This window comes from Rhamphochromis sp. 'chilingali' (assembly GCF_963969265.1).
Source record: "Rhamphochromis sp. 'chilingali' genome assembly, chromosome: 4".
Lineage (NCBI taxonomy): Eukaryota > Metazoa > Chordata > Actinopteri > Cichliformes > Cichlidae > Rhamphochromis > Rhamphochromis sp. 'chilingali'.
This window is the reverse complement of record NC_137948.1, coordinates 4771502-4785109: the sequence shown is the minus strand read 5'-3', so window position 1 is coordinate 4785109 and position 13608 is coordinate 4771502. Positions and strand designations below refer to the sequence as shown.

Sequence of the window (13608 nt, the reverse complement as noted above, 5' to 3'; positions counted from 1 at the left end):
ATATATATATATATATATATATATATATATATATATATATATATATATATATATATATATATGAACGTAGTTATTCTTACTATTTCAACCTAATAAAATCGAATCTAAAAAATGAGCAAGTAAAAAATTATAAATATAAAAACAGTCTAATGAAAAAAAAAATAATGATAATAATAATAATAATAATGTTTTTAAATACATTTTTATTTTATAATTTCTTTATCATTACACTGATACCAAAGTAAATGCATAAATAATCGAATTTATTTAATTTGTTGTTTGTTTTTTTGCGGGTAACATAAATGTGGCACTGTATGGGAAAACAGGGATCGGATTTATGAGCGGAAGGGCGCCTCACTGTGAGAAAGGAAAAGTGAAAACTGCGGTTTAACTTTGACCTTTTTGTTTGATGTGCGTTAAAAACAAGGGGCCTCGCAGGAGCTTATCCATAATTTCCGATTATCTGGGCTGAGAAATCTCATTATCGGGAAAAATTAAACAAAAATTCAAAGATGGCTGTGTTTCATAATTCAAAGAAACAAATCACAACCCCCCGTTTCACTGAAGAGACCAATCAGATGCCTTTAAACCTCACACAGCGAGAAGCTTTCCCAGATCTCTTCCTGGAAAATTCGTCTTATTACTGCTTATCTTTGGGCCGTGACAGCTGTTTTCCTAACGTCTGATGAATCAGTGTCACTGAAAGGTTCAGTTTAATCGCTGAGATCCAATGGACTGACCTCTTACCAAAACACAAATTTATTTTATAACATTACAGGCATGTATTTGATTTAAATGTATCACCCACTTTGCATTTATTTCAAACAACAGAGCGCCGGCGTGTGATATGCGGTAAATCAGACGGCTGAATATAATTACAATATTTTCTCTTTAAGGTGAACGCGCAGAGAATAATTAGATAAAATCACGTGAACGGACCGGGCAGATATGTAGCACTTGGCCTGACGCAGGGAGGACGTGGAGGCGATCGTTTGGTGTTTATGGAATAACAAAAAATAACCTCCGCTTCATCAGCTGATGAATACGCTGCTGTAGCGACCAAACGCAAATGGGGGAAACTACCTACGCGCTGGCGCGCAATTCAGGCGCCCTCGTTATTTCCTACTCTCTCTCTATTTGCCTGACAAGGCTGGCGTGTCCGCATAACGAGACCGCGTGCATTTTTGCGCACATAACTTGCGCGAAATGATTCACTCGCCGCGCGGGGAAAAAAGCCACCATTTCCCCCTCCCCGAAGAATTCGCAGAGGCGCAAGCTCCTCCTCTCCACTTAGCAACCAGAGCACGTAGCAACGGTTCGACCAATGGGTGCTCGCCTAAAGGTTCCACCGACTGCGGTTCCTTAGCAACGCTGTGAAAAAACTGCGCTGACGTCCATTCTGTTCGGGAGTATTATGGTCTGTCGGGAATTCAGAGTGGCTGGGACTGGAGAAAAATATCTGCTCTGCTAGCGTTAGCGTCCACCCAGCTAACGGGAGGTAGCACTGGGGTAAACATGGAGCTTTCTGCCGTCGGGGAGAGGGTGTTCGCTGCCGAGTCTATCATCAAACGCAGAATCAGGAAGGTAGGCGGGAGATGTAACGTGCTCTTTTCTCCCAGAATGCTGAATAAGACCACCACCGCCGCACTCTCATACTACTGTTAACCCTTGCGAGCTAACCAAGTCCTGTCTGTTTGTTTCTGATGGCATGCAGGGTCGCATTGAATACCTCGTGAAATGGAAGGGGTGGTCTCCCAAGTAAGTCCCGCTACACTGAGCCTCATTATGTTTTCACCCCGCGGCTGCCCTGCCCGCACTGTCTCGGCTGTGGCTGTCGTTAGCACAGCACATCACAGCTAGCGAGACAGCGGGATTAAAACTGAGCACGGTGGAGATTTTTAGCTCGCAGGCTAGCGCCGTGTGTCAGTCTCCGCTCCCTCTGTCTAACTCTGCGTTTTTAATTCGCAGATACAGCACTTGGGAACCGGAGGAAAATATTCTGGACTCCCGCCTGTTCGCCGCTTTTGAACAGAGGTAAGATGTCTGTGTGGCCTTTCTGGGCAGAGCCAGTGAGTGTTCGGTAACTGTACGCTGTCCTCGGTGCACTTTGCTCCCGTGACACTCAAAATGGGTGTCTGGTTTTTCACAGGGAGCGTGAAAGGGAGCTCTACGGGCCCAAAAAGAGAGGACCAAAACCCAAGACGTTTCTGCTTAAGGTAAAGCTGGCAGCTTGCTTTATTTTTTTATTGCGTGTCTCTAATAAAGCCCCAACAAACCCTTCCTGCGCTCTCTTCACTTCTGTAGATTGTGGCTTCTTAATTTTTTTCTTTGAGTGCATTAGTGAATGAGCAGGTTAAATATGCTAATTATGCATAATTAGGACAGCCTACCCATGAATGGGAGTGTATTCAGTTTGTTTATTGCCTAATGGGGATGTATTGACATGCTAAAACGGGCTTTGACTACCTAAAGACAGGGGTGTCAAACAAGCGGCCCCATAGGGCCAGAAGCACATCGCAAAAGGTGTCCCATCAGGGGGGCTTTTTTCAACTGGGGAAATTGAACTGTTAATTTTGTGGTGATACCAGGCATTAGAATATATATGATAAAATAATTTCTAGGTCCTGACAAATGGGTTGACCCAGAGAGTTTGGCATGTATCTGGTTATTTCTGCTTCTCTAAATGAAGAGAAAAATCAGATATTATGCAGCTGTTTTAATGGACTATAGCTTACATAAGGACTCTTTGTGTCCTGTTAAATAAAATGTGTTTAACAAACAGCCAGGCTGTTTTTCCATCTTCTTCTTTTTTTTACACGCTCTGGGTCTGTTGTCTCTTTATTAAAGCCACTTTTAAAGCAAAAATGGAAAAGCTCCAGGTGGCATGTAATAAATTAGAATTCAGGAATGTTTAAGTTCTCCAATTTTGTAGATCAGTAATAAAAAAAAAATCTCACTTGAATTTTAATGTACAAATTTATTTGCCTCTAAAATATAGTTGTAAGAACTATAAAACTACTCTACTTTAAAGGACATGAGGTGTTTTTCTTTTCTTGAACACATGCCGTTTATGCATTTGTTGTCCCTGTTGTGTAATTTATAAATAGATTAAAAAATATAAAACAAATAGTTTATATACTGAAATGGATATGTGTCTGAAATAAATTATTTAATTAAAATTTTATGATTACATGTTACTTTCCAATGAGCCGAGGAAAACATCACGGCCTGATGCTTCATCTGTTCAGAGCGGTGAACCGTGAAAATTGCTTAATGAGCGGCAGTTTGTCTTGAACAAAATGCCAGAGTCTCCACTGACAGGGCTCGTTTAAAGGGGATTGGTAGAAGTTGAGTAATAAACATGGTGCCCTGAAACTAGTTATTGCTGTGAATTATTGATGTAAGATTAATATCCACTCTTTCGATAGTTAGTTTATTAGCAGTCCAATATGACAGGTGTAGGTAGAAGCAATCAATAGGCTGTTTAAATTACATTTTACAAATTAATAGAAAAAGCAGACGATAAAAGAATGAATGAATCCCTTTTAACTGATTCAGTTTGATGTTCGCTATGAAAAATGGTGTCATTTTCTTAAAATACTAATTTCAAAAATTTTCTGATAGGCTCAGGCAAAGGTGAAGTCCAAGTCCTATGACTTCAGGAGCGAAGCAGTCCGAGGAATGCGCGTCACCTACCCGACCCCAGAACCGATTGCCACCCCCAGGGCCAGAGAGGGCCTGAGAGCTGTCGTGCCCACCATCTTCCCACCGAGTACCGTCAACCGTGGAGAAAGCGTACGCGTCCGACCGCCTGAACTGAGCCCTCGTGAGCACCAGCAGTCTTTGCTTCATACTAGTTCAGAAGACCTCATCCACATACCTAAAAAGAGAGGTCCCAAGCCTAAGCCGCGGTTTAATGAGGTCTTCTCTGAGCACCATAAAAGGAGAGGGGAGGAGCAGGAGAGCCACGGCCCTCACAAACTGGCTAAGCTCCAGGGGGGCGAAGACATGAGGCTGGTCAAACTGGCCCACAGACATCCAGAGAACCACGGCCACAGCCATAAACATCATTACCACCACCATCACCACCACCATCACCACACACAGCGCTCTGGGGAGAGCTCCTACAAACAGCTGTACTCAGACCGCGGCCTGCATCCTCACAGAACAGACATGGACACTCACAGAATAAAGGACGTCTCCGCCTACCTGGTACCTGCACACTTCAAGCACCACTCCAAAATGAGTCTGAGTCGTCCCGCCGAGCTCCCCCAAATGGAAAAGCCTTATTTTCTGGACAGGCCGTCCCCAACGCGGCTCGACGACGATTTGGACGAAGTGACGTGGAGGCCGTCTCTCGGCAACGTGGAGAAGGTCCTGGTGACAGACGTGACCACCAACTTCCTGACGGTCACCATCAAGGAGAGCAGCACTTCTAAAGGCTTCTTCAAGGACAAAAGATGACTGACTGATGCTCTGTTTTCTGACTTTCAGCAGATCTGAAGTTTATAGGACATGGTGGGATTATCAAGCAACGCAGATTTTGTATGTAATGTAAAAAGGCAAATAACATAATGTGCATATGTGTATATAATATAAAGCTGGACATCTATTTAATGTATTGACCAAATCAAATGAAGTCCCTTTCACATTGTGCAATGGTTAACATGAGTTGCATGTTTCCTTTGCAGCGAGTGGCTACTTTCTGTACAGACCTTGTGACTTTTACTATTTTGCATTTAAAACTAACAAGAATGTATTTTTTCCACGTTTCTTCCCACCTGAGCTGTGCAGCGAGGATATTTAATTCAGGTTGTGGTCTGAATAATTCTCTTTATTTGAACTGATTTGACTGAAAGGTTTCGCTTGATTTCAAATCCTGGAATAATATTTAAAAATTAACTCAAGCACTTTGAATTTAAAAGTATTAGAAAAAATCTTTATGTTGTCTTCAAAGACCGAGTTTGCCTCGGAGATTTCTAAAACCTAAAGTAAATTAACAAATTCAACACACTCTCTGAAGTTTTCCCAAAGTTAATATAACATTTTCCATTAACATAGTTCCTATATTTTACATTTTCATAGAAAAACGATCATACAGCTTTGTTGTAACTGACAAAAAAGAGGTTGTTGTCAAACTGCTTTTTAGACGCTTTTCAATAAATCATTTGAATTTCTCATTTCTTTGTGTTGTTTTTAAACCATCGTCAGCCCTCCGGGTTCCGCTTAGATCCATCAATTAGACCCGACAAACGACTTAACCGCCGGGCTTAGTTTTATATTCCCCACATATAATAATATCTCTCGATTTCAACGCGTTGTTTAATATTTATTTATTTATTGAAATTTCTGCAAAGTTGCGCCAAAAGTTAAAGGCCTCGGGCTCATCACCCAGCCCGGCTCGCACAGTCCTGCGAGAGGCCTACATGATTCTCCCTCCAGAGTTGCAACAGCACAAATTTCTCCCCCCTCTGGTCAATAAAAGTCCGTGAATCTGCTTTCATTGTTTAATTTTTGTATGCGTCGTGACTCTACATGGCTGCATGACCGCTTAGTTTTATTATTAAAAAAAGAAAAAGAAAACGATTGAAATGACCAAATGCAGCCAGTCATTCCAATAATTATTCCATTTTTATTCAAGGTATATTTAAAAGCAAACACATTTTTAATGTTTTTGATTGATTTCATGATATTTTCTGTGTATGCGATTGCGCCAGGACAGGCCTCAGACAACAGCCTCAGAGTGCGGTGAAAAATGAGAAACGGGTAAATTGTTCCGCATGCAGGTGCACACATTTCACAGCAATATAAAGCGGGGCTCTGCTTTATTCATCCGCGACACAGGCCTACTCACATGTGGACCGATCGCGGGTTCTACGGCGTTCATACTGTACAGATTGGAGCGCTTCAATCACCGCACGTGTGTGGCGTAAAATCAGGAGCGACGCGGTCAGACAGGAAAACGGGTGAGGTCATTAACAATCAATTTTATCGGTTTTTAGAATAAAATAATAATAAAACATACATATGTCGCCTATAAAAATATGACAAAAACAAACCCTCTTTAGCTTCATTCGTAATTTCTGTACGTAAACAGACTGGGGGGCGAATACAGCAGGCCTGTATATGTCCTCCACATGATGCGGGTGGTGCAGTGGCTGATGTGGGTTCAAACTTTCTGAACGACTGTCTGTGGAGTTTGTGTTCTCTCAAAGCCCGAGGACATGCGCGTTAGGTTAACTGGTCATTCTGAGGTGTCACAGTGGTGACCTGTTCACGGCGTGCGCCTCCCTTCGCCCTGCGTCAGGTGAACGATGGTGCACCTTCAACGTTTGCTTGTGTTCAATTTTCTGTCAGCTACAAGTGTGGACTGCCGTCTTGCGCGCGCACGTTTTGTCCCACATTTAGTTTTATGCATCCGGTCAGCCAGTTTATCCAAGTTTGAAATCCGGTAATTATCACACAAATATACTTTATCAGAACAGCAAAATCCTTCGTGTTTGTTTCATTTCCCCAAAAACGAAATAAAATGTTTCTTAGAGCTTTTGTAAAGCAAAGCGTGAGGACGGGGGGAAAGGTGTGTGAAGGGGGCGTTTAGACGCACGAACACGGCTAAGGAAAAAACATTCTGGCCTGCCTCCGCTTCAAGGTGTTAAGCAGAGAAAAAAAACGCCATCTAATATGCAAATAACTTGAGGCGCTAAAACTTTTATGTCACTGAAACCAGAATCCAGTCGACTGTCTTCAGAAAAAAGGAAATGATTAAGATCTGCATGCAGGTCTGCAGTCTCGCTCTTATTCAAACAAATAAATACAACTTTATTGGAGCTTATGATTTATTTTATTTTATTCTATTCATTAACAAATTTCAGTCTGTGCAGCTACAGAAATAAAGGCGTAAAGGAGCAAATTACAAAGAATTCACTCTAGAAATAATACAACACATGCATATTTTGGTCATTAGATTGAAAGATAATGAGAAAAGAGACTCCAGCTTCAGTCCATGGTCAGTCAGTCACAGCAGGCCTTTTACTGCAGAGAGAGAAAACAAATTCAGATTAAAAACAAGTTTGTCAGTGTAGTTAAAAAAAAAAAAATTCTATATCCCCTTAAATCCATATGTACTGTGAAGTGAGGCACAAATCAGTCTTAATATTCATATTAACATCTAATATTCAGGTATAGTTTTAGATTCAAGCAGGCCACCAAACTTGGTTTACTATCTTTATGACCAAACCACATGGACATCACTTCACCCTTAACTGAAACTTTATCACAGGGAACTCAGATCCTCTTTCATGTCAAAGTGACACTTTGGCGTTATCACAATTTAACTCAGAACTGGTGAATAAGCCTGATTTTGTCATTCTTAACCACTGATAGTGAGCCAGTTTGACTTTTGAAAAGAGTTAAGCAAGAAAACTAATAGTGTTCAAAGAAAAGAGCCCTGGCTGTGAGATATTTTCTCACAGCTTTCTGAGGTTTCCTGTTGTGCCAAACAGTCTTGATAAAATTGCAAAAAACAGGAAGAGCACTAACACAACAGCAGAGACAAACTTCCAATACAGAAACAAGTCATTTAGTTCAAAAGAGACAAGGGCTTTAGCCATCAGGGAATAAAAGGTGTCTAAAAAGGTGACTGAGATGAAAACTGAGGGGTCTGTTGCTGTGTAGATGCACTGTGCTGTAGTCACTCATGAATAGTTTGCAGTTGGGGTTAGAAGTGAAAGTTGAGACTTCGGGCGACTTTTGCCACCTTTTAAACCGGGTGTCCATAGTTTCTGTCGCAGCGTGGGTAGCAGTGAGGGTTCAGCCAGTGCTCCAAGTTGGTCTCCCGGGCCCTCAGATCCAGAGCCTGCATGTGGAGCAGATGCTCCTGCAGGGAGAAGATTGACATCATTGAATAAGACGAACCAAAAGACAGATGAGTGCACACTGAAAGAAACAACGAAAGAAAAATGCTGGAGCTCATTTTGCAAACTGAAACACAGCACAACATAAAATGACAGAGATGAGTAAACCGAGGGCGATATCACGTGTCCTGTACAGAGCTGGGGGATGTAATAAAAGCAGTGCACGTGCTTTCAGAGAGATTACTTTAAGAAGCTCAGGTACTGACAGGAACCGACAAGCTCAGAGTCTCAGCTGTAACCTGTAAATTAGATTAGGTGACTCGGACCTTTGTGTCCGTGCTCTCTTTGTCCCACAGAGAAAGGGTCAAAGGTTTTTGTTGTTTTTCTTTTACAGGTACCATATGTATTAAATAATATGTAATGACACAGTTTATTATAAATATACACATAGAATATATTCTGAAAAATGATCCTAGGTAAAATTCCCTTTAATTATACAATAGATGGAATTATATTGTATTTATTTGTTATATTTTATTTAATTTTCATTTGTTTGTTTTTTTACCTTATTTTAATTTTTTTAAACATATATATTTTTCTTGTCCCACTTGACCTTTTTTGACCTTATTTTAATTTTGCATGTGATTTAACGCAGGAAGAGTCACTAAATTACACTAAACAAACAAAGACTAATAAAATGAGGTGATATCAAAAGTATTTGCAATGTACAAAAATTATAAAAATTCATTCATAAAAACACTCACAAAGCTTTAACGCTTACCATCTCTAAGCAGACTATAAACAATAATAATAATAAATGTTTTATAAAATATTGTAACACGCTTTAAATGTTCTCTGAAGGTCTATGAATGTTTTAAACATACTGCCTTTGCAAAGCTCCTCACCTGAGTCAGTGCTGACTGGTCTAGAAACAAAGTGATAAGACAGATTTGCTTATGCTTTTATATCTTCAACTTAAAACTGTTTAACCCGCATAAATGTGATTAAACACTATAACTAAAAGCTTTAAAACACACACAGAATGAATTCATTATATGGACGAGTGACATGAGCAGGTCTCAAATTTACCAGAAAAACCAAAATTTAAATTGCTTGCAGCACTTACACTGTGTTGCAATGTTCGGCTTTTATCCTGCTGACAAACAGGACAGCACAAACTGTGGCAACAGAGCTGAAGAGGTTCAATACTCTTGGTTAAATCTGTGCTTTTTCCAATATACTAACTGTGCTCTTTGCTCTGAGTGGACCTTACCCTCATTGGCTCATCGGGGTAGCCAGCCTTCATTGGCCGGTCCTGCCTCTTGGTACGGAGCAGCTGCTTAGCTACGCTCTCCTTGATTATGGGGTTTGCATCTAAAGGGAAAAAAATGTAAAGATAAGAGTTTGGAAGTAAACGTTTACTTACGTTGACTTCTTTCAGTGCTGTAGAAGAAGGTTTAGCAGGTTAGGATAAGACTGTTTTGCTCTTGCCTTGTAGATGTGAGTCAGTGTTTGTGTTTTGGCAGCTTTCTCTGTTTTTGCTTATTCTTAGACTCAGGAACTAAAACTGCCTGCTTTGAATTTAACCTCTGCCTGAGATATTTTGTTTGTGACATCTGTTTTCTTGGCAGCTAAGTTGTGGTTAATAAGAATAGCATTCCTCTCACTGAAAGCTGTACTCAGGCCCATAAATAAAACTCTCACACTATTTGCTGCTCGTGAGCTGTGGCTGGCCCGATCTATTTAGCTAGTGTCTATGTGAGGCTGTTTATTCCCCAGTGGCAGGCGCACGCGCGCGCACACACACACACACACACACACACACACACACACACACACACACACACACACACACACACACACACACACACACACACCAGTGAGGGCTCTCTGTCTCCCTCTCTCTCTAAGCCCGGGCCTGCATTAGGAAGCAGGGTATTTGGTGGAAGGTAACAAAGTGCCCATTCAGCCCCCTCGCTCCCCAGGGAGTCGAGCCCATGCAGCATGTTACCCCAGCAGGCTTTCTGTTCCTCTCCTGCCACAGGGAGCTGCTGTGAAACTCTGTCAACACAGGCCTGAGCTGCTGGTGCTGCCTGGAGCCTCAGAGAAACGTGGCAAAAATACTCACGGTGTACGTCCACCTGTGGATTGCCACAAAAATAAACCATCCTGATGACATGAAAGTCTTCTGGCTTAAATCAGGCCAAAAGTCAATTGTTATAAAATACAACAGTGTTTCAAAAAGATTGGGCTAAAAATACAAATAAAGATCTTCTGCACATCTATGTAAATATTTCTACCACAACAAAAGGAAGGTGCAGCAAACTACCCTTAAAATAACCTATTCTTACCACAATGGTATGCATTACTCTTCAACGTCTAAGGATATAACTACACCAGCTCCCTCACAATTGCAAAAAACAAGACGCAGAGCACCTGAAAAGGTGTTCTGATGTGACAGGTCACTGTCCTCCATGCGTCAATTCCCTGAGAATTTCCTACCTGTGTAAATGGTCAGCAGGACCACGCAAAGCAAAAACACCACCAGCTTCTTCATCTTTTTCTTTTTCGCCCTTTTCCTGCCTGAGCCCTCTCAACTCTGAGGTCCTGACCAGAGTCCAGAGGGGGTGAAAAGAGGAGATCCTCCTCCTCCTCTGCTTCCTCCTTGACTCTGGCCACAACACACTGCCTCAGACTACCAAGGTTTCAAATAAACTGTAAATATTAGTGACACATTAGCACATGTAAAGATATATAGTTTACCAATTAATGCTTTAAAGGTGAACAGTTCCTGTGAATAACTAACTAATTTACAGCTCCTTATTTTTATTATTGTACCCTAACACTGTCGTTTTGCATGATTGAGTGTTAAAAATTATCCATATTATCGTATGCTGAGCTTTTTGTAGACCCCATCAGTTCCTCCTCTTTCTGAAACAAGCTGCTTTAGATCCTCCCCCTTTAAGACAAATTTGTTATGATCAGTTGATCCATGTAAACAGAAGATTTGCACGCCAGCTGGGCGGAGCTTCTGTATCCTCTCAGTGACATCATATAGAGCAAAAAGTAGAAAAAGCAGTCTGAAACCACCAAATACCTGTAGAGATGAGGCACGTCAGCTGTATGGGACAAACAAGATCCAGGCTATAAACAAAAGCAAAACAATCCTACCAGTGGCTGCTCTGAAAGACAGCACAGAGGCACTAATCACAGCAGCACAGGAACAAGCTCTGAGCACAAGATCATAGAGGCTGGGGTCTAGCTCACAGATACAGACAGACAAACTGGTGATGGCTAACCAACCGGACATAGTAGTAGTGGACAAGCAGAGGAAAACGACCATAGCAGAAGTACCAAGGACAGAGAGAGAGCTGGAGAAGATGTGGAGGGTGAAGGCAACAGTGGTCCCAGTGGTAATCGGAGTGCTCAGTGCAGTGACCCCCAAGCTGGGCTAGTGGCTTCAGCAGATCCCAGGAACAACATCCGAGCTCTCTGTCCAGAAGAACGCAGTCCTAGGAACAGCAAAGATGTAAAAACAAGGAAAAGCAGAATAAGTCTATTTCAATGTATTAAACGTAGGTGTTAGGTTAGGTTGCAGGTAAAAGTCTGTCCACTAGATGGTGCTGCAAGCATAGTCATATGCATAGTTATAGTCTTGTTTTTAGATGCTCTTATATTTTTATGTCATACCAGCTGTGCACCCCATTCATAATGTAATATTTACATGTATCCGTCTGTTAACTACGTTTTATTTTCCCCTTTCTTTCTGCCTTTTTTCTTACAAACAAAAAAAATGTTTGTAAGACAACATTATTAAATAAACGCGTTTTTTTTTAAAGAATATTCCACACAAAGTACACTGAAACGTCACTTTGCTTGACCTGTGAATAGAGTCTGTACTGTGTGGCGCAGCAGGCGAGTCAGAGGAAATAACCACGATGACCGGACATGTGAAAGACGGCATCATGGGAAGTGGAGGATCCGCTGTTTCTACCGTCTAACCCATTTGGAGACCAGTCGGCATGTTCTGCCTTTTTCTCGTTCAGTTTTTCCACTTTGCATTTCTAATTTTTACTCTCCAAAACACCAGTGATATGACTGAATAGTCACTAATTAAGGTGAAGTAGCAGTCTAGCCGTTCTCAGCAGGGTTGTTATTCATTATCCTTTGTCACACACATTCGGACGGTGTTCCATGTTAAGTTACCCCTGCAGCTTAACCTTACACGATGTCTGCGCTAAATAAAAAATCTGAATCACAGCAAAGTTAAGAGTTTTTTTTTTTAAATTTCATTAAAAAAAACTGCCACAAAGAAAAGGAAGTGCAATTGCAGCAAATATGGGAAATCTCTAGAAACTGGATTGAGCCGATTGAATGTGATTCTCGCAGAATTATGGATCAGGGTTTCCTATTTTCTTTTCTTTCTTTTTTTTGTTAAATCAGTTATTTGAGTTTCACGGGTGCGCCCGTAGCATACAAACAGATGCATCCTAACGAAACTCAATAAACCAGCAGCTAAAATACAGTTATGAACAATGTTAAACGTTATTCTCAGAGAGAAATAAATCGATTCTGTCCCCGAAATCCAACTTTTGTGTTAGTTTCAAATATCTCTGAGCATCACGGGTAAAGTGTCCCACACTCTCTCTCCCCTGCCTACATTTAGTTTGCTGAAGTCTGGTCATCCTAATCTAACCCTTAATATTTATTTAGCTGCTGTACAGGAGTGCCTCCGGTGACGTTCGATGGAATACGTCATTGTGCGTCATTGTTACCATTTCCTCGCGACTCCCTTTGCACGTTTAACTTAATGCACGTGTCCTAATAACCACGTGGACTTATTACGGCCTCATAATGTCACTGCTCTGATTAATTCCCGGGACCCAGAGAGCTTTCTGTTCTCTCGACGCGATTATCTAATGCGCTCTGCGCTCGCAAGGCGCATGCGTGCTGATAACCAGCTGCTAGCAAGCCGGGGCAGCTGAATCAGAGATGAAATTTGAATTGTGAGATGTCGACTTTCAGTTACTTCCGTGTTCGCTCACATTCCAACGGAAACGGAAAATAGTCTCACCCCTCAGGGATCCCAGTTCCTCTTAAAGTACTGTTAACCTTATAATGCCAAACACAGCTGACCAAGAGCATGAGGATGGCCAGTGGTGAAATGAAACACAATACATTTACTGAGTGAACAGGTCATCAGCCTCACAGGGCAAACACCGACGACCACTAACACTCACCTTCACACCTACGACCAATTTTAGAACCACCAGTGAACCTAACCCCACTAACTGCATGTCTTTGGACTGTGGAAGGAAGCCGGAGAGAACCCACACAGACACGGGGAGAACTCCACACAGAGATGCTGGATTCAAACCCAGGACCTTCTTGCAACAGTGCTAACCACGAAAACCACCCTGCTTCCTTAAATATGATAAATACTTCTATAATATAAAACTTTAAACATTTTACAAATATTGTAGGCCTACATTGTGCTTCGTGCCATCTATTATAAGCGTTTAGTTTGCTGAATCATTATTACTGAAATTACCCAGCAGTATGTAAGTCATGACGTTTTTTCCTCCGTGGGTTGATCATCTTGTCATGTGAAAACTCTCTGCTGATGCTCTATCAGGAGGTGGCTCGTGGTTTTAACGTCATATCTCTGTCCTCTTGTTTACACCTTCCTATACAAGAAAATATATTTTAGCTGGATTCAGAACCAGCTTCCGGCTAGTGTTTGTGATCATGAGCG

General features: G+C 41.5%; 2 protein-coding genes across 4 annotated transcripts; one reads left to right on the top strand and one right to left on the bottom strand.

Annotated features, from left to right (window-relative positions):
* Positions 1 to 1469: 1469 nt before the first annotated feature.
* cbx8b (chromobox homolog 8b) lies at positions 1470 to 5172 on the top strand. Its single transcript, XM_080881080.1, has 5 exons — positions 1470 to 1584; positions 1715 to 1758; positions 1969 to 2034; positions 2150 to 2216; positions 3625 to 5172. The coding sequence occupies exons 1-5, from the start codon at positions 1516 to 1518 to the stop codon at positions 4462 to 4464; spliced, it is 1086 nt and encodes a 361-aa protein (XP_080737206.1). The 5' UTR covers positions 1470 to 1515; the 3' UTR covers positions 4465 to 5172.
* Positions 5173 to 6829: 1657 nt separating this feature from the next.
* Positions 6830 to 13544, bottom strand: cUnh17orf67 (chromosome Un C17orf67 homolog). Of its 3 annotated transcripts, none has more exons than XM_080881190.1 (5): positions 13405 to 13544; positions 11157 to 11365; positions 9127 to 9227; positions 7757 to 7876; positions 6830 to 7032 (listed from the first exon to the last, which is right to left on the bottom strand). In XM_080881190.1, exons 2-4 carry the CDS (start codon positions 11194 to 11196, stop codon positions 7760 to 7762), a joined length of 258 nt encoding a protein of 85 aa, XP_080737316.1. In that variant the 5' UTR covers positions 11197 to 11365; positions 13405 to 13544; the 3' UTR covers positions 6830 to 7032; positions 7757 to 7759. The 3 variants fall into 3 exon arrangements, with proteins under 3 accessions (XP_080737316.1, XP_080737317.1, XP_080737315.1); XM_080881191.1 differs by lacking the exon at positions 13405 to 13544 and adding an exon at positions 12629 to 12749; XM_080881189.1 differs by lacking the exons at positions 11157 to 11365; positions 13405 to 13544 and adding an exon at positions 10356 to 11136.
* Positions 13545 to 13608: the final 64 nt, after the last annotated feature.

Excerpts from the sequence above, each read along its gene's own strand:
- cbx8b (XM_080881080.1), top strand. The coding sequence starts at position 1,516 with ATGGAGCTTTCTGCCGTCGGGGAGAGGGTGTTCGCTGCCGAGTCTATC. Across the intron at positions 1,585-1,714 it reads TCAAACGCAGAATCAGGAAG|GGTCGCATTGAATACCTCGT; the intron begins GTAGGCGGGAGA and ends GATGGCATGCAG. Across the intron at positions 2,035-2,149 it reads TTCGCCGCTTTTGAACAGAG|GGAGCGTGAAAGGGAGCTCT; the intron begins GTAAGATGTCTG and ends GGTTTTTCACAG.
- cUnh17orf67 (XM_080881189.1), bottom strand. The coding sequence starts at position 10,410 with ATGAAGAAGCTGGTGGTGTTTTTGCTTTGCGTGGTCCTGCTGACCATT. Across the intron at positions 9,228-10,355 it reads CCTGCTGACCATTTACACAG|ATGCAAACCCCATAATCAAG; the intron begins GTAGGAAATTCT and ends TTTTCCCTTTAG. Across the intron at positions 7,877-9,126 it reads ACCCCGATGAGCCAATGAGG|GAGCATCTGCTCCACATGCA; the intron begins GTAAGGTCCACT and ends TTCTCCCTGCAG.